General features: G+C 48.9%; 2 protein-coding genes across 11 annotated transcripts in view; both read left to right on the forward strand.

Annotated features, from left to right (window-relative positions):
- The first annotated feature begins 338 nt into the window (after window positions 1–338).
- AQP10 (aquaporin 10) lies at window positions 339–4,479 on the forward strand. The gene is made up of 3 exons (XM_060201457.1): window positions 339–518; window positions 745–962; window positions 3,636–4,479. Exons 1-3 carry the CDS (start codon window positions 438–440, stop codon window positions 3,802–3,804), a joined length of 468 nt encoding a protein of 155 aa, XP_060057440.1. The 5' UTR covers window positions 339–437; the 3' UTR covers window positions 3,805–4,479.
- A 156-nt stretch (window positions 4,480–4,635) lies between these two features.
- ATP8B2 (ATPase phospholipid transporting 8B2) overlaps window positions 4,636–26,335 on the forward strand; it is a 41,727-nt gene continuing 20,027 nt past the window's right edge. For 2 of the 10 annotated variants that reach the window (XM_060201470.1, XM_060201472.1), the window contains exons 1-11: window positions 4,636–4,786; window positions 7,066–7,133; window positions 8,877–8,935; window positions 9,185–9,298; window positions 9,414–9,512; window positions 9,713–9,774; window positions 9,884–9,956; window positions 14,785–14,855; window positions 15,295–15,374; window positions 17,589–17,747; window positions 17,938–18,026. In XM_060201470.1, coding sequence (XP_060057453.1) covers window positions 7,103–7,133; window positions 8,877–8,935; window positions 9,185–9,298; window positions 9,414–9,512; window positions 9,713–9,774; window positions 9,884–9,956; window positions 14,785–14,855; window positions 15,295–15,374; window positions 17,589–17,747; window positions 17,938–18,026 — 837 coding nt within the window. In that variant the 5' untranslated portion in view covers window positions 4,636–4,786; window positions 7,066–7,102. Of the gene's footprint in view, window positions 4,787–7,065; window positions 7,134–7,181; window positions 7,815–8,876; window positions 8,936–9,184; window positions 9,299–9,413; window positions 9,513–9,712; window positions 9,775–9,883; window positions 9,957–14,784; window positions 14,856–15,294; window positions 15,375–17,588; window positions 17,748–17,937; window positions 18,027–26,335 lie in introns of those variants that run through there. The other 8 variants (XM_060201469.1, XM_060201473.1, XM_060201476.1 and 5 more) reach the window with 7 other exon arrangements.

Genomic DNA, 26,335 nt, shown 5'->3' on the forward strand with positions numbered 1-26,335 from the left:
GTGACAAACAAAGAAAAACAGACAGCAAAAAATCATCTTGGGGAGGAGCGGCAGTGTGACCTTGTGTTAGTGCCTGGTGAGGAGACTGAATCGACTAGTTTTGTTTTGTTTTGTTTTGTTTTCTTGATCCTGGAAGGGGCGCACCTGAACCCTGCCTTCTCTTTGGCAAAGTGCCTCCTGGGGCACTTCCCCTGGGCTTTGCTTCCTGTTTACTCCCTGGTGCAGCTCCTGTCTGCCTTCTGCGCCTCTGGAACTGTCTTCATTCTCTACTATGGTAATGGGATAAGGTTGGGGTGGGAGGCTGGCATGGTGTGTGGGGGGGAATGCCTATGTAGGGGCAGGGGTGGCTTTGAAGGAGCCAAGGTGACAAGGAGCCAAGGAGGCTGTGTGCCTCCCCAGATGCCCTGCAGAACTACACAGGAGGCAATCTGACTGTGATGGGACCGAAGGAGACAGCTTCCATCTTTGCCACCTATCCTGCTCCCTATCTGTCCCTGACTAATGGTTTCCTGGATCAGGTAGGCACTGGGGAGAGCTGTGGGAGAGTCCGACCTTTGCTTCCATTCCTAGGACATGGGCTTAGCGTTCAGTCTCTGTGTGGGATGGGGGCCAGGACTGCCCATGCCCCTCTCCCCTCCTCCAGTTGGACAGAGTCAGATGATGTGGAGTGGTGGCCTGGGCATCTGAGAGAGGGCAAATGGAGCATCCATCAGTGGATGGAACTCTGCTTTTGTTTTCTTCCAGGTTGTGGGCACAGGCTTCCTGATGGTGGGCATCTTAGCTATTGTGGACAAGCGGAACCAGGGAGTGCCCGCAGGCCTGGAACCCGTGGCAGTGGGGCTGCTGATCCTGGCCATTGAGCTGTCCATGGGAGTCAACTGTGGGTGTCCACTCAACCCTGCCCGGGACCTGGGCCCCCGGCTCTTTACCTATGTGGCAGGTTGGGGCCCCGAAGTCTTCAGGTGAGAAAGGGCTACTCTGGGTACTGTTTCTCCACTCATTGTCTGTTAGGGGCTCTGTGCCTTCTAATGACTGTTTAAAGCTATTATTATTATTATTGTTATTTTATTATGGGCACACCTGGTTTAGCGCACACATTACTATGCACAAAAACCCAGGTTCAAGACCTCAGTCCGCACCTGCAGTGGGGAAGCTTCATGAGTGGTGAAGTGGTGAGGCAGTGCTGCAGGTCTCTCTCTCGCGCTGCAGGTCTCTCTTTCTTTTTGCCACCAGGGTTATCACTGGTGCTGGCACTACAAATCCACCACTCCTGGCAGCCATTTTTTCTTTCTCTCCATTAATTTTTTTTTTTAAATTATTTGACAGGACAGAGAGAAATTGGGAGGGTAGGGGAGAGAGAGAGAGAGAGAGACACCTGCAGGCCCACTCCACCATTCATTCACAAAGCATTCTCCCTGTAGGAGTCCTCCCAGCTCAAATCCAGATCCTTATGCATGTGGTATTTGCGCTTAACTGGGTGCACCACTGCTCAGTCACCTCTCTCTTACTCTCTAACTTCTTCTCTCCTTCCTCAATTTCTTTTTTCTTTTTTGCCACCAGAGTTATTGCTGGGGCTTGGTGCTGGCACTATGAATCCACCACTCCCAGCAGCCAATTTTCTCCTCCTTTCTTGTTTTATTTGACAGGACAGAGAAATTGAAAGGGGAGGGGAGATAGGAGGAAAGGGGGGCAGATGGTGCACACATTACAGTGCACAGGACCTAGGTTCAAGCCCCTGGTCTCCGCCTGCAGGGGGAAAGCTTCATGAGTAGTGAAACATGCCCTCTGCAAGTGGGGAGTGGGGGTTTGACCTGAATCCTTGTACATGGTAGTATGTGCGCTTAATCAAGTGAACCACTGCCCAATTACCTCAATTTCTCACTGTAATGTGTGTTCTTAAACAGTTGTGCCACCGCCTGGCCCCTACCCCCTCAATTTCTCTTTACCTGATCTATATAAAAAATGAATACAATTAGGGGAGTCAGGTGGTAGCGCAGCGGGTTAAGCGCACGTGGAGCTAAGCGCAGAGACTGGCATAAGGATCCCAGTTCAAGCTCCTGGCTCCCCACCTGCAGGGGAGTCGCTTCACAGGCGGTGAAGCAGGTCTGCAGGTGTCTATCGTTCTCTCCCCCTCTCTGTCTTCCCCTCCTCTCTCCATTTCTCTCTGTCCTATCTAACAACGATGACAACAATAATAACTACAACAATAATAAAAACAACAAGGGCAACAAAAGGGAAAATAAAAAAAATTTTTTAAATGAATACAATTAAAAATAAATATTTTTAGGGATAGACATAGAAAGAGTGAGAGATTACAGCACCAAAATTTCCTCCAATGTGGTGGGGGCCAGTTTGAACCTCGGTCACATACATGGCAAAGCAGCACACTATCCAGGTGGACATTTTGTCAGCCTACATTTTTTTTTTTTAATTTGTTAATGGTAGAGAGAACCAGAGAATCAATTTAGAGTATTGAATGTTAGGGATTGAACTCTGGACCTCATACTTGAAGCTTTAAATACTGTGCCCCCTCTAGGGCCAATTAGTGATTTTTTCCCCCTCAAGAGTTAAGATAGAGGGGAGAAAGAGAGAAGCCAGAATTAGCACTCTGACATTTGTGGTGCTGGGGATTGAACTTGTTTTATCATTATCATTATCATCACCATCATCATCATCTTTTTCCCACAACACTGCTCAGCTCTGGCTTATGGTGGTGCTGGGGACTGAACCTGGGAGTTTAGAGCCTCAGACATGAAAGTCTTTTTCTCTCTTTCTTTTAAAATTTTCTTTATTTGATAGACAGCCAGAAATCGAGAAGGTAGGAGAGGGAGAGAGACAGAGAGACACCTGCAACCCTGTTTTACCACCTGCAAAGCTTTTACCCCTGCAGGTGGAGACTAGGGGCTTTAACCCAGATCCTTGCACATTGTAATATGTGCACTAAACCAGGTGCACCACCACCCAGCCCCTTTTTCTTATTGTTTTTACCAGAGGACTGCTCAACTCCTGGCACCTCAGAGCCTCAGGCATGAGAATATTTTTGCATAACCACAGTGAAGTCTCCCCAGCCTCCATCAAAATCTGTCTGTCTAACTATTGTGCTCTCTCCCCAGTCTGGGACCAAATTTGTGCTGGGGCAGGGGTTGTCAAACTCAGGACCTCGTGCATAAAAGAAAGTGTTCTGACCAGACTAAGGATGCTGGTTCGAGCCCCTGGCTTCCCACCTGCAGGGGGGTCACTTCACAGGCGGTGAAGCAGGTCTGCAGGTGTCTAGCTTTCTCTCCCCCTCTATGTCTTGCCCTCCTCTCTCTATTTCTCTCTGTCCTATCCAACAATGACGACATCAATAACAATCATAACTACAACAATAAAAAAACAACAGGGGCAACAAAAGTAAATAAATACATAACTATTAGAAAAAAGGAAAGTGCTCTATCAGAGTGAGCTGTCTTGTAGCTCTATCACACTGTGCACAGCCAGAGCAGGCTCTCTTCTCTTCAGTGCAGTTCATGTACCCAGCACCCCAGTAATTAGTTTAGGCAGTTCCCTCATTTCCACCCCCAGTTTTGTGTGTTGGGAGGAGGGCCTAAGGGAATCGCCCTGATCATATATATCCCTTTTGTCCTTGCTCACAGTGCAGGCAACGGTTGGTGGTGGGTACCTGTGGTGGCTCCGCTGGTGGGGGCTGTGTTGGGCACCGTCATATATCAGCTGCTGGTAGCTCTGCACCACCCGGAGGACCCAGCGCCCATTCAGGACCTGGAGTTTGTTCAGCGGACAGACTCAGACTCTACTCACCTGTGAAGGTGCAAACTGCGCTCATACGTCTTCCGCACCCTTGGCTACTACAAAGGGCCCGAGGGCTCGGACTGGTGACAAGGGGACTCTGGACTGTTAGTGCACCGTGCCTCCTGGAGGATTCTTTGTCCATTCCTCAGTACAGTGCTTCCTCCTCCACTGGGAAGGCCTCCTAGACAGGGAGAAATGGGAGGGCAGGTCTGCCTCCAGTCTCCTCTAACAAATCCTAGTTCCCAGGGCTTCCAGGCACGCAGTTCCACAGGGCGGCCACCAGGGGGCGCACAAAGCAGCGGTTGGTTGGGAATAATGTGGGACTCCGTGGGCTTGTAGGGTCCCCATCCTGCAGGGGGTGCACGACCCAGGGGTCCTCCCAACCCCTTACTACTACGCTGTGGAACCCTCATCCTCCCACTCTCCCTTGGTGTTGTTGTCTTCTCTCCTGGGGAAAGGGGAATGGAGTTTTGGGTGCTGGCCGCGCCTCAGTTTCCCGCCTGGCTCAAGCAGTATGGGGCGATGCTCCCAGGGCGGTTTCCCCATGCCCTATCCTGGAGACAGCCTGCACCCCTAAACCTGTGCAGAGGTGGCTGAATCCAGGGGCGTACCCTGGGGGCGTACCCAGGAGATGCAGTTTCTGCAGGGGTGCCGGGCGCCCCCACTCCCAATAAAGCGAATTTCAGTGCTGCCTGGTCTCGCGCTTTTAGTTTTTTCCAGCTTTTTGAACTCTGAAGGGGGCGGGTCCAGCCTGTGGGGCCCCTCCCCTGGGGTGACGACCCTCCCCTTGCCCTGCACAAAGATGGCGCCGGGGCCCCCCACACCCCGAAACCCCCCGCCCCCGCCCGCACCGTCACTTCCGCCCCGGCACAGCCGAAACTGACACAAAGTAGCTGCGGGCTGGGGGTCGGGGCTGCTCTAGGGGGGCGCCCGGGGAGTGGCCGAGCCCCCCGCCGCAGCCCCGGCATGGGCAGCACGCGGAAGCCACGTCGCTGAGGTGAGGCGGGGTGCACCGGAGGCAAGACTGGGGTGCCCAAGTCTGGGACCTCCTCCCCAACCCTGGAGTGCTGGGGAGATAGGGCTGGGAACCCCTGGGCCCACAAATGGGGAGTCTGAAAAGGGCAGTTTGGGTCTGAGAGCTTTGTCTCTGCCAAGTATGTGTTGGGTGGGGGGATCGGTTTCTTCACTCTAGAGGCGCGGGGATGCGGGAATGCCCGGGCTTTGGAGGGGTGGGGATGCAGGTTCCCAGGGGCAAGCTGGTGGCTCGAGTTTTGGGGGGGGGGGGCTTGACACCCTTTTCCTGGGGACCCCCTGCACCTTGTTCCCGCTGGGAGTGGGAGTCCGCTGGAGGAGTGCTTCTCTCAGAGCCAGCTATTTTTATCTCATATGTGGTTGCTGGCACAGGTAAGAGGCCAGGCGACGGGGCTAATGAGCCAGTGGTTAAGAAAGCTCAGGCTGTGTGAAACTGGGAAGAAAAGTTTGTGTGTGTGTGTGTGTGTGTGTGTGTGTGTGTGTGTGTTTTGGGAGGAGTGCCCCTTTTCCCAGGTCTCCCACTTCCTTCCCCTTCTCTGTCACCTCCATGAGGGGCTGGGGGGCTGGGCTGTCCATCCTTAGAGGCCAAACCCCAATCGTGGACAGGGTGCAGGCTCCTGCCTCCAAAAAACGTGTGTGACTCTCTCCTTAGCTCCTCTTTTATTGGCCTTGAACCCAAAGCTCCAGGTAGACAGTGACCCCGGAGGCCTTTGCTGGGATGCCACCTCTTCTTTCACCTTCCCCCTGCACCCCATGACTCACCCTCTAGACTGGGTGGAGACCCTGCTGGCTGGCTGAGGGAGAAAGGGGGGCGGTGGCTTGGCATCTGTCAAGTGTGGCTGAGGTTTCTTTCCCCAGTTAGCCAGCCACCCTCACCACCCCACCCAGGCTGGGACGGTCAGCTGGGAACAGAGGCTGGCTTGCAATCTGAGGTTCAGGAAAGGCTCTGAGCTTATGGAGGGGGAGACTGTGGACAGTGCCAGCCAGGGTCTGTAATTAGAGAGGTTGGGCAGACAGGCAATTAGTACTTCTTGGGACGGACAGCCTGGCCAGGTGTGCCTGGTGCTGGGGCCCAACGGTGGAAGGAAAAAGGGGGAGGCAGGTTGGGAGGGGCAGACTTTACAAAGAGGCGATGGCAGGGGCATCTAGGACTTGGCTAGCAACTTGCTCTGGACCAAGCTGGGCAGCCTGGATGAGGTTCTGCGATCTCATGTTATAGGCCAGGCTTTCTTACGTCCTTACTTCCTTCTTTACCAGAGCATTGCTCAGTTAGGGCCTCAGAGCCTTAGGTATGAGTCTTTTGCAGAACCACTGTACTCTCTTCTCTGCCTAATGGTAGTTTCTTTCACATTATTTTAATGAGAGAGATGTAGAAAAAGGGAAAGACCAGAGCACTGTTCAACTCTAGCTGATAGTGGTGCTGGGGACCGAACCTGAGTCCTCAGAGCCTTAGGCATGAGAATCATTTTGCAAAACCACTATACTGTCTCCTCAGCCCTTTTTTGGGCACAGGAAGGATAAAAAAGGAAGGAAGCCAAGACTCATCTGGTGGTTCAGAGCAATACTGAGCAAGTATTGAGGACTCACTTGGGGGGTGGGGGTGTTGGGAGAATCCTCCTGGTGACAAGAAGAACGCTAACCCAAAAGTGGTTTGGGGCCAGCCTGTGCAGGAAGTGAAAGCCTGGCCTTTGTCACACAGGGTCCCTGGAGCAGGTGACACTGTAGGCCCAGGCAATGGGTGGTGGTGGTGGGGGGTCATGTACTGAGGAGGGTGGACTGCCTACCCTGCTTCCTGATGTTCTGCCAGGTGTTTCCTGGCCCGGGCTCTCACACCCCCATCCTTGGGTGTGGAGTCTGCTCTCAGGGCAGGTGGGGGTGGGGGGGTGGGGTTACCCTGGGACTGCATCAGGAAAGGTGTGTGTGTGTGTGTGTGTGTGTGTGTGTGTGTGTCCCTGTGCCTCCCCATCTAAATTCCCTTCCTGTCATCACCTTATCCTGCAGGTTTTGACTTTTCAGTATCGGGTCCCCAACCTGGAGGCCTAGGGATGTGGTGGGGTACCTCCTTGCCTTTCTCAGTCCTCCCATCCTCCAGGCCAGCGGAAAAACAGTACGGGGGGGGGGGGTAGGGGGTGGAATGGGGGTAGAGTCCAAGCTGGCGAGGAGGGGGCCCTGGAGGACTCTGAGGAGGGGTTTGGAGGGCTTCCCTGGAACTCCCCCACCTCACCTTTTTGTCTTCTTCCTCAGCCTCTCCCATGGGACTGCGGGGCCCTTACTGGGTGACATGGCACTGTGTGCAAAAAAGCGCCCCCCAGGTAAGGCGGGGCTGCGAGGGTGGGGGGTGGTTTGGGGCCTGAGGAGTGGGAGCAGGGGCCTGACTGAAGTGAGAAAGACTGGACCTCAGTGTGTATGCATGTGTGTGTGTGTGTGGGGGGAGGCTAGGAAACCCGGGGGTCCCCTTGATGGAGAGCTGGCTTATCCCCAGTGGGGCGTGCTTTGTAATTGCACAGAACCGGTTTGGGGCAACCCACCGCTGGTTTTCTGCTCCAAGGGTGGGGGTTCCGTGTTCCTTCCCCTGGGTTTCTCTCCTAGTCCTGCAGTCGTAGCAGTGCTGTGCCCCCTCCCCTGCGTCCCGCATTGGCCGGCCCGCAGGGGAGGCGGGGAGGCGGGCCGCTGGTGCCTGCGCCGGTGTGTGTGGGGGCGGGCCCTGCGGGCAGTGCGGGGCGGTGGCTTCGTTGTGCAACTGCGGGCAACAGCGGGTGCGGGGATGGCCGGGGCTGAGGGTGGCGTGCGCTCCTGGTCGGGGCTCCCCTCCGAGTGGCCTCAGCTCCCGCATCTCCTCTGGGGGCTGCCTGCTGGGCTCTGCTGAGACCCTGGCCTGCCCTCCACCCTTTCCGGCCGGCCAGCCGGCATCATGACGGTCCCCAAGGAGATGCCGGAGAAGTGGGCCCCAGCTCCCTCTTCCTGGAGCCAGAAGAAGCCCTCCTGGGGGACAGGTAACCGTGGGCAGCCCTAGGGCGTCCGCATGCCTGCAGGTCTTCACCCTCCTCCCCAACTCCCCACCCAACCTCTCCGGTTCAGACCCCGAGGTTCTGCCCACCCCCAGCCCCCTTCTCTTGGGTCCTTCCTAGGGAAGTTGCGGGAGTAAAGTGGGGTGTGGGGTTGCTAGTCTCGTGGTGCGGTGCGGGGGGGGGGGGGGGTAGGAATGCTGGGGCTGGGGGTTCGGGAGATCAGGGGTTGGCTGCCTGCCACTCTCACATTGGCTTAGGACCGAGGTCACTTGCACCCCTGCTGGGACACATATCCCTGCTAGGTAGGACATGTCCTGGGACTCCATCTGCAGATTCTCATGGATAGGGGGTGCAGTATACATTCATGTGTCGGGCAGGTGTGCAGTGAAGGGGGGAGATAGGAGCTGGAGCTCCAGGAAGGTCACAGCTAGTAACTGTTTCAAATCAGTCGCGCGTTGTTCCTCCTTCCTGCATCTCGGACCCTGGCCTTGCTCCCCCCCTTACTTGGAGAAGAGCTTTGGAACATGGTGATGTCATTGTGGGCCAGTCAGAAACCGCTGCTGGTGACATGTGACAGGCAGAGGCCTGGCAGGGGTGGTTGCACGTGGGCCCGCAAGATTGGCGCAGATCAGGGTCATGGCACAGTTACCCTCTGTGTCCTGTCTCTCAGGGTTCCCTAGGGGGCAGGCAGGGGTGTCCCTTGACTGAATAAGCTTTGTACCCCCCCAACCCCACACCTCCCACCTCCAGGGCAGAAAGTCAGGTGTCTGCACTGGATATCCTGCTTGGAATCTGAGCCCAAGAATGCCTAAAGTAGTGATGGGAGGGTTTCCCCTCCAGTTGACATCTTTGGAGGTCATTGGTGAGCAGTCTGCCTGTAGAGCTGACTGGTTAGGCAGTGGCATCCAGGAAGGATTTACTGACACCCCTATATACTATAGATGGAGCCAAGGGTCCTTGGCAGGACCCCCCCACCCCACGCACACACAAAGTGGGGTGTGCTTGAGCTCATCTCCCCTGACTTCAGCTGATGTCATTCCCTTGCAGAAGAAGAAAGGAGGGCACGGGCCAACAACCGAGAATACAATGAGAAGTTCCAGTATGCGGTGAGTGGCTGTGGCTGTCCCCCTGTGCCAGGGACAGGAAGGGGCAGGACATCTGGGTGGGGCAGGGATCAACTAGGAGCTGCCTCCTGCTGTGCTGAGTTTTTCCTCATGCCTCCCCCTTGTCTGCCTCCCCCTTATGGCTGCTGGCTTCTGCCAGAGGCTGGGGGCATGGAGTAGGAGAAAGTGGCACAGTCTGTGCTGGGCTGGCACTGGGGAGGGGTCTTCTTACCCTGTCTCCTCTGGCCACAGAGTAACTGCATCAAGACCTCCAAGTACAACATCCTCACTTTCTTGCCCGTCAACCTCTTTGAGCAGTTCCAGGAAGTCGCCAACACCTACTTCCTGTTCCTTCTCATTCTGCAGGTAAGTAGTTTGTGCCGCAGGCAGAGCCACATCCAGTCAAAGCAGAGAGAAAGTAAGCAAAAGTGAGAGAGGCAGAGGGTAGGCTCAGAGACATGCCTCTCTCTCTTCCTTTCAGTTGATCCCTCAGATCTCGTCCCTGTCCTGGTTCACCACCATTGTGCCTTTGGTCCTTGTCCTTACCATCACGGCTGTGAAGGATGCCACTGATGATTATGTGAGTTGTTCCCATCTTCCTGCCTGATTCCAACCTCACACAGTTTCGAGGTGATTTTACCATCTCTTTCCTGGACCAGCTAGACCCAGGATCTCCTGGCTGAGAGGAGGGGTGGGACAGGGTAAGGGAGAAAGTGGATGTAGATGTGGAAGCAGATGTATTTGAGGAGAAGGCGTCTTACCTCCCCATGTTCTTTTCAGTTCCGCCACAAGAGTGATAACCAGGTGAATAACCGGCAGTCTCAGGTGCTGATCAATGGGATGTGAGTGCCTGCTGGAGACCTCAGGTCTCGGGGAGGAGAGGGCACTCCCCCCCTCCAAGCTCTCCAGCAACTGACCACTTCTCCTCTGTCACCTTTCTCATTGCCCCAGCCTCCAGCAGGAGCCATGGATGAATGTCTGTGTCGGTGACATTATCAAGCTAGAGAATAACCAGTTTGTGGCGGTAAGGGGTGCAGTGGCCATCAGCTACCTCCTTCCCTTGTTTGTTTTTTTTTTACTAGAGCACTGTTTAGCTCTGGTTTATGGTGGTGTGGGGAATTGAATCTGGGATTATAGAACCTCAGGCATGAGAGTCTCTTTGCTTGACCATTGTGCCATCTACCCCCACCCCACTCTTTTTTTTTTTTTTAGTTGCCACCAGGATTGTCACTGGGGCTCGGTGCTGGCACTATGAATCCACTACTCCTAGCAACCATTTTTCCTCTTCCTTTCTTTCTCTCTTTCTTTCATCTTATTTGATAGGACAGAGAGGAATTGGGGGGGGGGATTTAGGGAGAGAGGAAAAGAGATATCTGTAGATCTGCTTTACCAACTGTCCCCCCTGCAGGTGGGGAGTAAGGGGCTTGAACTCTAGTCCTTGTTCATGGCAGTGTGTGCATGTGCTTCACACTTGTCTCTCTGTCTTTTTCTTTTTCCCAGAGCACTGCTCATCTGATTTATGGTGGTGCTGGAGATTGAACTTGGGAGCTTGGAGTCTCAGGCATGAAAGTCTTTGCATCACTATTCTGCTATCTCTCCTACCCATACTCTGGTCTCTCTCTCTCAAAAAAATTCTGGGGGGAGTCGGACGGTAGTACAGCAGGTTAAGCGCACGTGGTGTAAAGCACAAGAACCAGCATAAGGATCCTGGTTCAAGCCCCCGACTCCCCACCTACAGCGGAGTTGCTGTGAAGCAGGCCTGCAGGCCTATCTTTCTCTACCACTCTCTGTCTTCCCCTCCTCTCTCCATTTCTCTCTGTCCTATCCAACAACAACATCATCAACAACAACAATAATAACTACAACAAGGGCAACAAAAAAGAATAGATAAATGTCTTTTTAAAAAATTTAAAAAAAAATCTGGGATCTGGTGGTGGTGCACCTGGTTGAGCACACACATTACAGTGCTCAAGGACCAGGGTTTAAGCTTCCAGTCCCCGCCTGCAAGAAGGAAGCTTCACAAGTGGTGAAGCAGTATTGCAGGTCTCTCTCCCTCTCTCTCTATAAATTCCTTTTTCCTTTCAATTTCTCTCTGTCCAAATAAGTAAAATATTTTTTAAAATCTCTATTCATAAGAGGAGAGAGAATCAGAGCATCACTGACACATGTGGTTATTGAGGGTCAAACTTGGAATCTGAAGCTTAAGAGTCCAACACTTTGTCTATTGTGCCACCTCCTGAGCTGCCCTCTTATTTTTTTCTAGGATTTAAAAAAAATTTTTTTTTTTTATGCCTCCAGGGTTATTGCTGGGGCTTGGTTCCTGCACTATGAACCCACTGCTCCTGGAGGCCATTTTTTCTCATTTTGTTGACCTTGTTGTCATTATGATTGTTGTCATTGCTATTGTTGTTGGATAAGACAGAGAGAAATCAAAAGAGGAGGGGAAGACAGGGGGAAAGAAAGATAGACACCTGCAGACCTGCTTCATCGCTTGTGAAGCAACCCCCTGTAGGTGGGGAACTGGGAGCTCAAACTGGGATCCCTAAGGCTGGCTCTTTCACTTTGCGCCATGTGCACTTAAATCTACTGCACTACTGCCTGACTCCTGCCTTCTTTCTTTTTTTAATTTTTGTTTTTTTTTAAATATTTATTCCCTTTTGTTGCCCTTGTTATAGTTATTATTGTTGTTGTTATTGATGTCATTGTTGGATAGGACAGAGATAAATGGAGAGAGGAGGGGAAGACAGAGAAGGGGAGAGAAAGATAGACACCTGCAGACCTGCTTCACCGCCTGTGAAGCGACTCCCCTGCAGGTGGGGAGCCAGGGGCTTGAACCGGGATCCTTATGCCGGTCCTTGTGCTTTGCGCCACATGCACTTAACCCGCTGCGCCACCTCCTGACTCCCTGCTTGCTTGCTTGCTTGCTTGCTTCCTTCCTTCCTTTCTACTATTTACTTATTTATTTATTCCCTTTTGTTACCCTTATTGTTTTATTGTTGTGGTTATTATTGTTGTTGTTATTGATGTTGTAGTTGTTGGATAGGACAGAGAGAAATGGAGAGAGGAGGGGAAGACAGAGAGGAGGAGAGAAAGACACCTGCAGACCTGCTTCACCGCCTGTGAAGTGACTCCCCTGCAGGTGAGGAGCTGGGGCTCGAACTGGGATCCTTATGCCGGTCCTTGCACTTTGCGCCACCTGCGCTTAACCTGCTGCGCTACTGCCTGACTCCCCCCTCTGGTTTCTTTTAACATCTATGGAAGGATGCTTTCTTCTCTTCTCTTTTCTTTTCTCTTCTTCTTTTTCTTTTCTCTTTTTGCCTCCAGGGGCTGCTGGGACTCAGTGCCTGCACTGTGAATCCACTGCTCCTGGAGGCCATTTTTCCCCATTTTGTTGCCTTCGTTGTTGTTATTGTTGCCATTGCTGCTGTTGTTGTTGAATAGGACAGAGAGATCGAGAAAGGAGGGGAAGACAGAGAAGGGGAGTGAAAGACAGACACCTGCAGACCTGCTTCACTGCCTGTGAAGTGACCCCCCTGCAAGTGGGGAGCTAGGGGGCTTGAACCGGGATCCTTAAGCTGGTCTTTGCACTTCATGCCATGTGTACTTAACCCGCTGCACTACTGCCCCGGAAGGATGCTTTCTTGAATGGAGCCTGCTTGTCATTTTATGCCTCGGACTGGTTCTTTTTTAGCCATCTATATGCTTGAAACTGAACAAATCAAGAATGGGAGGTAGTTCTGTAGCTAGAGGATTGAACTCTTTTTAATTTATTTTTATTTTATTTACTTATTCCCTTTTGTTTCCCTTGTTTTTTATTGTTGTAGTTATTGTTGTTGTTATTGATGTCATTGTTGGATAGGACAGGGAGAAATGGAGAGAGGAGGGGAAGACAGAGAGGGGTAGAGAAAGACAGACACCTGCAGACCTGCTTCACCACCTGTAAAGCGACTCCCTTGTAGGTGGGGAGCCAGGGGCTTGAACCGGGATCCTTAAGCTGGTCTTTGCGCTTTGCGCCACCTGCGCTTAACCCTCTGCGCCACCTCCTGACTCCCTGAGAATTGTACTTTTAAGCATGAGGTTCTGAGTTTGAGCTCTGACATCACATGTGCTATAGTGTTGCTTTGGTTCTCTTTCTCTTTCCCTTTTATTTATTGGCTAGAGACAGAGAAATTGAGAAGGAGGGGGAAGGGAGAGAGAAGCTAATACCTGCAGTGCTGCTTCACTGCTTGCAGAGCTTCCCTCCCCTGCAGGTGGGGGGACTAAGGACTTCAGTCAGGTCCTTGTATATTGTAACTTGTGCATTCAACTGTGTGCACCTCTCATGGCCCCCATTAGTAATTTTTTTTTTTTTTTTGCCTTTATGGTTATTGCTGGGGTTTGGTGCCTGCACTAGGAATCCACTGCTCCCAAAGGCTATTTTTTCCCTTTTGTTGCCATTGTTGTTGTTATTAGCTATCGTTGTTGTTGAATAGGACAGAGAGAAATTGATAGAGGAGGGGAAGACAGAGGGGGAGAGAAAGATAGACACCTGCAGACCTGCGTCACCGCTTGTAAAGCGACCCCCCCCCCCCCACTGCAGGTGGGAAAGCGGGGGCTTGAACAGGATCCTTGAGCTTTGTGCCATGTGCACTTAATTCACTGTGCTACCACCCGGCCCCCTAATAAATGTATTTTTTAAAAAATATTTATTTATTTATTTTCCGTTTTTGTTGCCCTTATTGTTTTTATCATTGTTGTGGTTATTATTGTTGTTGTTATTGATGTTGTTGTTGCTGGATAGGACAGAGAGAAATGGAGAAAGGAGGGGAAGACAGAGAACGGGAGAGAAAAATAGACACCTACAGACCTGCAGACCTGCTTCACTGCTTGTGAAGCAATCCCCCTGCAGGTAGGGAGCCGGGGGCTCAAGCTGGGATCCTTATGCTGATGCTCAAGTTTTGCGCGATGTCCGCTTAACCTGCTGCACTACAGCCTGAACCCCCCTAATAAATGTTTTTTAAAAAGGTAGCCTGGGAACTGGCACAGTGGATAAAGCACTAGACTCTTTTTTTTCTTGCCTCCAGGGTTATCACTGGGGCTCAGTGCCTGTACTACGAATCCACTGCTCCTAGCAGCCATTTTCTCCATTTTGTTGCCCTTGTTGTTGTTGTTGTTATTGTTAGCATTGCTGTTGTTGTTGTTGGATAGGACAAAGAGAAATTGAGAGCAGAGAGGAAGACAGAGGAGGAGAGAAAGCTTGTGAAAATAAAGACACCTACAGCACCGCTTCCAAAGCTTTCCCCCTGCAGGTGGGGACCAGGGGCTTGAACTTGGGTCCTTGTGCACTGTAACATATGTGCTTAGCTAGGTGCACCACCACTTGGCCCCTCTATTTTTCTCTCTCTTCCTTTATCATTCTCATTAGTAAATAAAATCTAAAAACAAAACCAAGAATAAAAAAGAAAGGATGGGGGCTGGCAAAATAGCTCACCTGAACAGTGCACTGCTATGCCTTGTGTAAGACCCGGGTTTGAACCTGGTCCCTGCTGCATTGAAGGATACTTTGGTGGTGTGGTCTTCTTCACTCTCTGCCTCTTTGTCACTGTTTCTGTCTGAAAAAGTCATCTGTGGTCCAGGAGGTGGTGCAGTAGATAAAGCACTGGACTCTCAAGCATGAGGTCCTGTGTTCAGTCCCTGGCAGCACATGTACCAGAGTGATGTCTGGTTCTTTCTCTCTCTTTTCCTATCTTTCTCACAAATAAATAAATAAACTCTTAAAAAAAAAAACGGGAAGGATGGTTAGAGTGAGGGGAGGCTTGGGGTGTAGGACTGGGGGTGGGGGAGTTGGGTTCCTCATAGGGCTCTCTCCCCAGGCTGATCTCCTGCTCCTCTCCAGCAGCGAGCCCCATGGGCTGTGCTACATAGAGACAGCAGAACTCGATGGGTGAGTGGCTTACTCAGGCTGCCTCCCTGGGGAAAATGTCCTGGAAAGAGGACTGTGTGTCTGTGCCCTGTGCCTTCTGGGAAAAAGTAGGGAGTGAGAAAGACCTTGAGTGTGGGCCAGCAAGATAGCTCCTCTCTCTGCCACACACATGACCCAGGTTTGAACCCAGTCCCCATCATACTGGAGGAAGCTTTGATACTGTGCTATATTCTCCCTCTCTCCCTCTATCTCTCTCTGAAAAATCAGCCCAGAGCAGTAAAGCCCTCATAACAACAATAAAAATAAAAGAAAAAAACAGACATACAGACTTGAGGGGAGGTGTTGAAATCTCCCTCTGAGTGTGATTTTTGGGGGTACTGACTGATGCCTGAGTCACACATCCCCAGGTGGAACCTGGGGAAGGGACTAGAACCAGGACTCAGGATCACTCTCCTTGCAGAGAGACCAACATGAAAGTGCGTCAGGCCATTCCTGTCACCTCGGAATTGGGACACATCAGTAAGCTCGCCAAGTTTGATGGTGAGTAGTTTTGGGGGAGCAGCTGTCAAGTAGCATTGGGCATAGCTGGGTTTAGAGGTTAAATTGTGATTTAACCCTTTACTTGGGGCTTCTTGCTGCTGTGGCCTGTGTGCTGCTCCCTGGATTTTTCTCTGGGCAGAGGGTGTGAGGAGGGCCAGCTGACTGCCACTGACTTATGAATCACAGTTGCTTTTAAAGAGTTTTAGGGCTGGTGAAAGAGTTCACTTGGACAGTGCTCTGCCATGTGCACGACCAGGTTCAAGTGCAATCCCCATCACATTGAAAGAAGCATCTCTTTCATTCTCTCTGTCTCTTTATATAGAGAAGTCATCCTGGAGCAGAGAATTTTTGGTGATGGCCAGCAAATACATAAATAAAATAAAAGCCTTATGGTTGATAACTGTTTTCTTGCTGTCCATGTTGAGATCCAGCTTTATTATCTTAAAAAATATTTTTGATTTGTTATTAATAGTTTGCTATACCAGCCTTATTATTTGTTTATTATCTTAGATAAATAATCCATGTTTTATCTCTCTCTTTTAGATTTTTTATTTGTTAATGTGCTAAGGGGAGGGAGAACCAGACCATCTAGTCTAGCACATGTGATGCTGGGGATTGAATTCAGTACCTCATGCTGGAGAATCCAGTATCATCTCCTAGGCCACACATCCTTCGTTTGTTTGTTTGTTTGTTTGTTTTTGTTTTCCTTACCTTTTCTTTTTGTATTTTGTTTTTTTCTTTTTTGATCTTCTGTGGGATAACATTTTAGGCCAGAAAGACACTGTGGTAGAAGGAAAGACTCCACAGTACCTAAATTTCTCCCTGACCCACATAACCCTGTGTGGTGAGGGCTGTGCTTAAACCTGGGTTGTATACATTGACAAACGATGTGCACTATCCAGATGAGATAGCCTGCTGGCCTGTTTACACATTATTCTTTTTAGTAGTAGTATTTTTGTTCTTGGACTGGGGAGATTCCTGAGACTAGATTCCTAGGTTTAGTCCCGAGCACCATCCTAAACCAGAGCTGAGCAGTACTTCGGCAAAAACAAAACAAACAAAAACTAACTTTCTCCCTTCTCCTCCTCCTCCTCTTCCTCACCCTTCTCCTCCTCCTCCTCCTTCTCTTCCGCATTCTTCTCAACACTGTTCATCCCTGGTTTATGGTGGTGGTGGGGAATTGAACCTGGAACTTTGGTAGCCTCAGGCATGAAAGTCTCCCTTACCGGCTCCTTTTTTTAAAGATTTATTTCCTGAAATAGAAAAAGGCCTGAAAAAGGCCTAGAAATAGAAAAAGTAGGCAGGGGTAGATAGCACAATGATTATGCAAAAAGTCTCTCATGCCTGAGGCTCCAAAGTCCCAGGTTCAGTCCCCTGCACCACCATAAACCAGGGCTGAGTAGTGCTCTGGTTAAAAAAAAAGGAAGAAAGAAAAAAAAAAAAAAAAAGGAGAAGAAAAAGGCCCAAGCAACGTATTGGTGCTGAGGACTAAACCCAGGGCTGCATGTGTACAAGTCCTGAACTTTACCCCCTGAGCCATCCATCTTCTGAGTCTCACATTTTTTTTTTTATTTTGTTTTACTTTATTTTATTTTGCCTCCAGGGTTATCACTGGGGCTCTGTGCCTGCATTATGAATCCACTGCTCCTGGCGGCCATTTTTTCCATTGTTGTTGCTTTTGTTGTTGAATAGGACAGAGAGAAATTGAGAGAGGTGGGGAAGACAGAGAGGGGGAGAGAGACACCTGCAGACCTGCTTCACCACTTGTGAAGTGGCCCCCCCCCCCCCGCATGTGGAGAACCAGGGACTCGAATCGGGATCCTTGCACTGGTCCCTGTGCTTCGCACTATGTGTACTTAGTCCAGTGTGCCACCACCAAGCCCCCACATTATTCTTTTTAACAGTTGCATAAGTTTTCAAAGATTTTGTGCCATCATTTTTCTTTACCACTCCTGGACCATTCAGTTTTTCCCATTCTTCTGCTTTTCAGATAACATGTTAGTGAAAACAGTCATAATCTGTGCCACTGTTCTAATAGCCTGGAGTCTCCAGTGTGGGCTGACTGCTCCTGAGGGCATGCTTACATTCAGTGCTGGTTCATGCTGCCGTCATACTCTACTTGCACTCACCCTGTCTCACTGCTCTTGCCATGCCCTGAGCAGGCTGCAGATGTAGACAGGGTATTGAACAGGGGCCCTTATGTTCCCCATGCAGGTGAAGTGATCTGTGAGCCTCCCAACAATAAGCTGGACAAGTTCAGCGGGACCCTCTACTGGAAGGACAGCAAGTTTGCCCTGAGCAACCAGAACATGCTGCTGCGGGGCTGTGTGCTGCGTAACACTGAGTGGTGCTTTGGGCTGGTCATCTTTGCTGGTGAGCCTCCTCGGGGTTGAGGAGAGAAGGGCAGAGCTGCAGCGTGATGGCAGAGCAGGCTGAGTGGGTCGGGAGGGTATAAACTACGGGCTCTGATTGCAAACCTCATGTCCAGTTCAAGTCTTTCCTGCTGCTGTCCTCTACCCTGGACATTTGACTTGCCTGGCTCTCCCTTACAACCCTCCCCTAGGTCCCGACACAAAGCTGATGCAGAACAGCGGCAGGACAAAGTTCAAGAGAACGAGTATCGATCGCCTCATGAACACGCTGGTGCTCTGGGTAAGGCCTGCCCACCCAACTGCCCCCTGCCTTTGCTGGCAGCCTCTCCCAGGGAGTCCCTTTTGTCTGTCTGTTCTCCGTGTCAGGAATCAAATGGTACCTGTGAATTTATATTTTAAAAATACTTTAGAGGGGGGAGGTGGTCCACTGGGTGGAGCACACATGTTGCCTTGCATGAGGACTTGGGATTAAACTGCTGGTTCCCACCTGCAGGGGAAAGCTTCACAAGAAGTGGGGCAGTTCTGCACATGTTTCTCCTTTTTGTCTATCTCTCTTTCTCCCTCCCTCTATCCGTCTCTGTCTTTTACCCTCTATCAAAGAAAAAGGGGGAAATGACCTCTAGGATTGGTGGAATTGCTTTACAGGCATATTTCTAAGAAATAATCCTGGGGGGGGGGTAGATAGCATAATGGTTATGCAAACAGACTCTCATGCCATAAGCCAGAGCTGAGCAGTGCTGTTAATAATAATAATAACAACAACAACAACAATAACAACAACTATAATCCTAGTGGCAAAAACAAATACTGTTGTTGCTGGGGCTTCCCTGAGGTGCGTTGACTTTTTCAGATAGGAAGGATGAGGGTGGACACACAGAATCTTCCCCCAGTGCTACAGGAGTATTTTTTTTTTCCATTTAACTGTTGCTGTTGTTGTTACTATTGTTGGGTAGGGCAGAGAGAAATTGAGAGAGGAGGGGGAAGACAGAGACGGGAGAGACAAATACCTTCCCACCACTTGCAAAGTGACCCCCCTGCACGTGGGGAACCAGAGGTTCGAACTAGGATCCTTGTGTGGGTCCTTGCAATCCTCACTGTGTGTGCTTAACCCTGTGTGCTACTGCTTGGCCCCCAGGAGTATTTGTGCTTAATCTTGTGTGCTACTGCTTGGCCCCCAGGAGTATTTTTAAAATATTTATTTATTCCCTTTTGTTGCCCTTTTTTATTGTACTGATTATTGTTGTTGTTGTTGGATAGGACAGAGAGAAATGGAGAGAGGAAGGGAAGACATAGAGGGGGAGAGAAAGATAGACACCTGCAGACCTACTTCACTGCCTGTAAAGCAAATCCCCTGCAAGTGGGGAGCTGGGGGCTTGAACCAGGATTCTTAGCAGGTCCTTGCGCTTTGCGCCACGTGTGCTTAACCTACTGTGCTACAGCCCGACTACCCAGGAGTATTTTTATTTTTATAGGAGTATTTTTTTTAAATATTTATTTATTTATTCCCTTTTGTTACCCTTGTTGTTTTATTGTTGTAGTTATTATTGTTGGATAGGACAGAGAGAAATGGAGAGAGGAGGTGGAGAGAAAGATAGACACATGCAGACCTGCTTCACCGCTTATTAAATGACTTCCCTGGAAGTGGGGAGCCAGGGCTCGAAACAGGATCCTTATGCCGGTCCTTGCACTTTGCGCCACCTGCGCTTAACTCACTGCACTACCGCCCGATTCCCCAGGAGTATTTTTTTTAAGGCTTATTTATTCACTGATAAGAGAGAGAACTGGGGGTCAGGTGGTACTGCAATGTGTTAAGCGCATGTGGCGCAAAGCACAAGGACTGGTGTAAGGATCCCGGTTCGAGCCCCCAGCTCCCCACCTGCAGGGGAGTCACTTCACAGGCGGTGAAGCAGGTCTGCAGGTGTCTATCTTTCTCTCCCCCTCTCTGTCTTCCCCTCCTCTCTCCATTTCTCTCTGTCCTATCCAACAACATCAATAACAATGATAATAATAACCACAACAATGGTAAAACAACCAGGGTAACAAAAGGGAAAAAATGGCCTCCAGGAGCAGTGGATTCATGATGCAGGCACCGAGCCCCGGCAATAACCCTGGAGGCCAAATAAATAAATAAATAAATAAATAAAGAGAGCGAGAACCATAGAACTGGGTAGACAACATAATGGTTCTGCCAAAGACTCTCATACTTGGATATCTAAGGTCTCAAATTCAATCCCAGCACCATCATAAGCCAGAGCCGAGTAGTGTTCTGGTCTTTAAAAAGAAAAAAAAAAAACGTATATATACACATGTATGTATATATGTATATCTTAGAAAAAAAAGGGCTGGATGGTGGCGCACTTGGTTGAGTGCACATGTTACAAAACACAAGGATCTAGGTTCAAGCCCTGGTCATCTGCAGGGGGAAAGCTTTGCAAGTGGTGAAGCAGGGCTGCAGATGTCTCTCTTTCTCTCTGCCTCTCTGTCTCCCTTTCCCTTTTGATTTCTGGTGGTCTCTATCCAATAAAAAAATTAAAAATTAAAGAGAGAGGGAGGAGAGAACCAGAGTCTCACTGTGGCACATGAATGTTGGGAATGAACTTTGTGCCTTATGCCAGAGAGTTCAATACATTTAAATCACTTTAAAAAAAAAATATTTATTTTACTTATTTATTGTCTTTTGTTGCCCTTGCTGTTTTATTGTTGTAGTTGTCGTTGTTGGATAGGACAAAGAGAAATGGAGAGAGGAGATGGAAGACAGAGAGGGGGAGAGAAAGATAGACACCTGCAGACCTGCTTCACCGCTTGTGAAGCGACTCCCCTGCAGGTGGGGAGCTGCGGCTTGAAATGGGATCCATACGCCGGTCCTTGTGCTTTGCACCACCTGCGCTTAACCCACTGCACTACAGCCCGACTCCCTTAAATCACTTTTTCCTGCCAAAAGGACTGCCATATATTTATTTATTTATTTTCCTTAGCTCTTGTTTATGGTGGTGTTAGGAATTGAACGTGGGGCCTTGGTGCCTCAGATGTGAGAGTTTTTTTTACATAACCATTATGCTGTCTTCCCAGCTCTGTGGCATAATACTTCCATATAATGTACCTGGAATTTGAACTTGAGTTGCATGCATAACAAAGCATATTTCTTTTTTTTAAATTTATTGATTTAATAATGATAGACAAAACTGCAGGTTAAGAGAGGAACAAAGCATATTTCTTACCAGGTGAACTAGTCCTCTGCCACAACCCATCCTCTCCAGGGTTATTGCTGGGGTTCGGTGCCTGCACCACGAATCCATTGCTCCTGGAGGCTTTTTTTTTCTTCTCTTTTGCTGCCCTTGTTTTATCATTGTTATGGTTATTATTATTGTTGTCATTGATGATGTTGTTGGACAGGACAGAGAGAAATAGAGAGAGGAGGGGAAGACAGAGGGGGGAAAGAAAGACACCTGCAGTCCTGCTTCACTGCCTATGAAGTGACTCCCCTACAGGTGGGGAGCCGGGGGCTCGAACCGGGATCCTTTTGCCTGGTCCTTGCGCTTCGTGCCACGTACGCTTAACCCACTGCGCTACCACCCAACTCCCCCACCAGTTTTTTTTTTTTTAATTATTAATGGGAAAGAGAACCAAACAGAGCATTCATCACTCTGGCACATGTGAAGGTGGGGACTTCATGCTGGAGAGTTCAACACTTTACCCACTGCACCACCTTTTGAGGCACTAAATACATCTTTTTATAAATTTTTTTTGAGAAAATGTCTTGAAGCCTGGACCTCTCATTAATAAATAATTTTTGCCACATGTGCTTAACCTTCTGTGCTACTGCCCGACTCCCAATAAATAAATAATTTTTAAACAGGTCTTTATGAGAAAGAGAACAGGAGCTCCTTTCCAGAGATTATACGGAGAGCCTCACCCTTTAAAGTCCTACACTCCACTCCCAGAGGCACCTCCCCAGGGGTTGTGGCTTTATTTTACTTTTTTTTTTTCCTCACCAGAGCACTGCTCAGCTCTGGTTTCTGGTGGTGCAGGGAACGCTTGTGACTTTAAAACCACTGGCAGGTCAGTCACTGAAAGGCTGTGTTTCTTTCACATTCCCATTTGACTTGGAAGATGTTAAAAAAAAAAGTTAGGAATGCAGGCAAATCAACAACTTGAAGCTAAAACAAATCTTCCCTTCTCTGGATTCCAGCCCTGGCGATGAGTTAGGGCAGCACGTGACCTTCTATTTGCTTTGTCTGGGGACAAGGATGCCTTCACAGGGACCGAGAGCTCATTTAGAGGAATATCTACTGGGAGGATGGTTGTGGGGTCTCTTCCCCCAGACTTTTAAGAGGGCAGGGTTCCAGTGGAGAAGTTTCTGTATTCCTTGTCTGCAGTTCCTGAATCTTTCTCTTGTTTGGCTAGAAACTCGAGCACTGGGTTGGCTTTTTCTCGCCTTCTAGCACTAGCACTGGGTTGCCTTTTTTTTTTTTTTTTTTAGTGCTTACACTTGCCTTCTAGCATTGGGTTGGCCTTCTAGTGCCTCCACAGCTTGGTACCTCCCCCTTACATGGCAGCTTTCAGGGATTGGGGCAGATTCTGGCCATTTCCACTCTGGCCTAAAGGAATTTGCAGAGATCCAGCCTGAGGGAGAAGTGTCTATGCCACTATGTCTTGCAATGACCCCTGGTGGTGGTGCCTGGAGGGGATGTTCCACTTTTGTTTTATTCATTTAAAAAATAATTTTATGGGAGTCGGGCGGTAGTGCAGCAGGTTAAGCGCAGGTGGCGCAAAGTGCAAGGACCGGTGGAAGGATCCCAGTTCAAGTCCCCAGCTCCCCACCTGCAGGGGAGTCACTTCACAGGTGGTGAAGCAGGTGGTGTCTATCTTTCTCTCCCCCTCTGTCTTCCCCTCCTCTCTCCATTTCACACTGTCCTATTCAACAAGGACAACAACAATAATAACTACAACAATAAAACAACAAGGGCAACAAAAGGGAATAAATAAATAGTAAAAAAATATTTAAAAATCTGTAAAAAATAAATAAAAATATTTTAAAAATTATTGACTGATTTTAATAAAAAAGATACAGAAGGATAAAGAAACACACACACACACACACACACACTCAGCTCTGGGTTTTTCACATTAATATTGATAAGTACGGCGTGTTTATTTTTTTTGCCTCCAGAGTTTCAGTTGAGAGACAGATAAGCCAGAACACCAGTTTAGTGCATGTGGTGCCAGGGACTCTCAGGCATGGAAGTCCTGTGCTCTACCTGTTGAGCCATTTCCCCAGGCCTCACCAGTTTTAGTGTGTACTAAACAATCACCACTAAGACTTCTTAACCACTACCACCCCCCCGACCCCCGCATCAAAGCCCTGCTCAACTCTTCCTGGTGGTGGTGCTGAGGATTTAACCTGGGCTTGATAATTTTCTGTGTAAACTCCTGTGCTCTCTCCCTGGTCTAGTTTTACTTAAAAAAAAAAAAGTTACTCTTAAGTCTTTCTTTTTAAGTTTGTTTTTATTGGGGGTCAGGCGGTGGTACACTGGGTTTAGCACATAGTATGAAGTGCAAGAACCTGTGCAAGGATTCTGATTTGAGCCCTCAGCTCTCCATCTGCAGTGAAGACACTTTACAAGTGGTGAATGAGGTCTTCAGGTGTCTATCTTTCTCTTTCCCTCTCTATTTTTCCCTCCCCTCTCAATTTTTCTCTATCCTATCAAAAAAAGAAAAAAGAAAAAATGGCCACAAAAGCAGTGGATTAATAGTGCAGGCACCAAGCCCCAGTGATAACCCTGGAGGCATAAATAAATAAACAAACAAACAAATAAATAAAATTGTTTTTATTTATTTTCATAGAGACAAAGAAAGATACAGAGAGAGAAAGAGAGAGAGAGAGACAGATGCCAGAGCACTAATCAGTTCTGGGCTTATAGTAGTGTTGAGGATTGAACCTGAGACCTTGGAATCTCAGGCACGAAAGTCTTTTTAATTATTTATTGTATTATTATAATTTTAAAAAATATATTTAAAATTTTTTATTTTCTTTATTTATTAGATAGAGACAGCCAGAAATCGAGAGGGAAGGGAGCGATAGAGAGGAAGAGAGACAGACACCTGTATCCCTGCTTCATCACTCATGAAGGTTTCCCCCTACAGGAAGGGACCAGGTACTTGAACCCAGGTCCTTGTGCCCTGTAATATGTGTGCTCAACCAGGTGCACCACTACCTGGCCCCATTACCATTTTTTATAGCCACCAGGGTTATTGCCAGGTCTTGGTGCTGGCACTAGGAGTCCATTGCTCTCAGCCAACTATTTTTCCTTTTTTCTTTTTTTTCCTAATTTTTATTAGATAGTATAGAGAGAAATTGAGAGGGGTAGGGGAGATGGAGAGGGAGAGAGAAAGACATCTGCAGACCTGCTTTATCGCTTGTGAAGCAGACCCTCTGCAGGTGGGGAGTGGGGACTTAGTAAAATGTGCACCATGGGGAGCCAGGCGGTTGGCACAGAGGGTTAAGTGCACATGGTGCAAAGTGCAAGGACCGGTGGAAGGATCCTGGTTCAAGCCCCCAGCTCCCCACCTGCAGAGGGTTCACTTCACAGGTGGTGAAACAGGTCTGCAGGTGTCTATCTTTCTCTCCCCTTCTGTTTTCCCCTCCTTTCTCATTTTCTCTCTGTCCTACCAAGCAACGACAGCAATAACAACAACAATAATAACAACAAAGATGATAAACAATAAGGACAACAAAAGGGAAAAAAAAAAGTAAAATGTGCACAAAACTGCGCACGGAAATCCACTGGCCCCCTGAAAATCTTTTTTACAGAAAAAAGATTATGCTGTTTCCCCTGTCCAATAAATCTTATTTTAAGGGGCCAGGCGGTGGTGCACCTGGTTAAGTCACCTAATATGCAGTGCAAGAATTCGTATAAGGATCCAGGCTCAAGCCACTGCTCCTCACCTTCAGGGGGAATGCTTCACAAGTGGTGAAGCAGGTCTGCAGGTATCTGTCTATCTCCCTTTCCTCTCTCATTTTCTCTCTGTTCTGTGCAGTAAAATAGAAAAAAAAAAAGTCCACCAGGAGCAGTGGATTCATATTGCCCCCACCAAGCCCTAGTGATAACCCTGGAGGCAAAATAAATAAAACTTTTTTAAAAAGATATGTATAATTATGAAGACACAATGTTTCCCTGCCTAAAAATTGATGATGATGTGGTCCAGGAGGTGGTATAGTGGGTAAAGCACTGGACTCTTAAGCATGAGGTCCTGAGTTCAATCCCTGGCAACACATGTACTAGAGTGATGTCTGATTCTTTCTCTCTCTCCTCCTATCTTTCTCATTAGTAAATAAAGAAAAAAATTGATGATGATGATTTTGCTGTTGGTGAGATAATGATCATTAAGAAATGTGGGGAGTCGGGCGGTAGCGCAGCGGGCTAAGCGCAGGTGGCGCAAAGCACAAGGACCGGCATAAGGATCCCTGTTTGAACCCCGGCTCCCCACCTGCAGGGGAGTCGCTTCACAGGCGGTGAAGTAGGTCTGCAGGTGTCTGTCTTTCCTCCTCTCTGTCTTCCCCTCCCTCTCTCCATTTCTCTCTGTCCTATCCAACAACGACAACAACAATAATAACTACAACAATAAAACAACAAGGGCAACAAAAGGGAATAAATAAATAAAATAAATATTAAAAAAAAAAGAAATGTGGCCTTTTTGCTGACTTCTGCAGGCCTACCTGAGAGAAATAGGTGACTTCATATCTTTTTGTTTTTAAAGATGCTTCTTTTTTTTTAAATTTATTATATTTATTTTCCCTTTTGTTACCCTTGTTTTTATTGTTGCTGTTGTTATTGATGTTGTCATTGTTGGATAGGACAGGGCAGAGAGAAATGGAAAGAGGAGGGGAAGACAGAGGGGGAGAGAAAGACAGACACCTGCAGACCTGCTTCACTGCCTGTGAAGAGATTCCCCTGCAGGTGGGGAGCCGGGGGCTCTAACCACGTGCACTTAACTGCTGCTCTACCGCCGCTACCACCCGACTCCCCACTTCCTGTCTTCTACTGTAGCATGTTGAGAGCAGCTCACCCCTCTCACCCCATCTTCAAGGGCTCTTTCAGGCTTTAAGATATCACATTGGCAGCCTCACAGTTCTTTCAACCTGAGACACACAGATGAGAAAATGTTCACAATGGCGGTCATGTGATGTCTGGTGGCAGAGCTGAGCATGCTGGCTGCTGTGGTTTCTTGCCGCCAGAGCATGCCACCATTTAAAAGGCTTTGGGGAGGGAGGGTTGTTCTTTCCCTTTTGCCTTTCTTCCTTCCTTTCCCTTTTTTGTCATGAAAGTTACTTCTGGGATTCTGTGCCTGCATGACTCCACCACTCCCAATGGCCTCCCCTTTTTCTTTTTTTTTTTCCTTGATATAAAATGAGAGACAGAATGAGAAAGACAGAGGGAGAGGGGGTGAGGAGATAGCATACTAGTTTTGCAAAAAGCTTTCATGCCTGAGGCTCTGAAGTCCCAGGTTCAATCCCCAGCATCGCCATCAATCCTAGCTGAGCAGAGTCCTGGTCTCTCCTCTCTCTCACAGGGTGGTGGCACATTTAGT

Source organism: Erinaceus europaeus, chromosome 11, assembly GCF_950295315.1.
Source record: "Erinaceus europaeus chromosome 11, mEriEur2.1, whole genome shotgun sequence".
NCBI lineage: Eukaryota > Metazoa > Chordata > Mammalia > Eulipotyphla > Erinaceidae > Erinaceus > Erinaceus europaeus.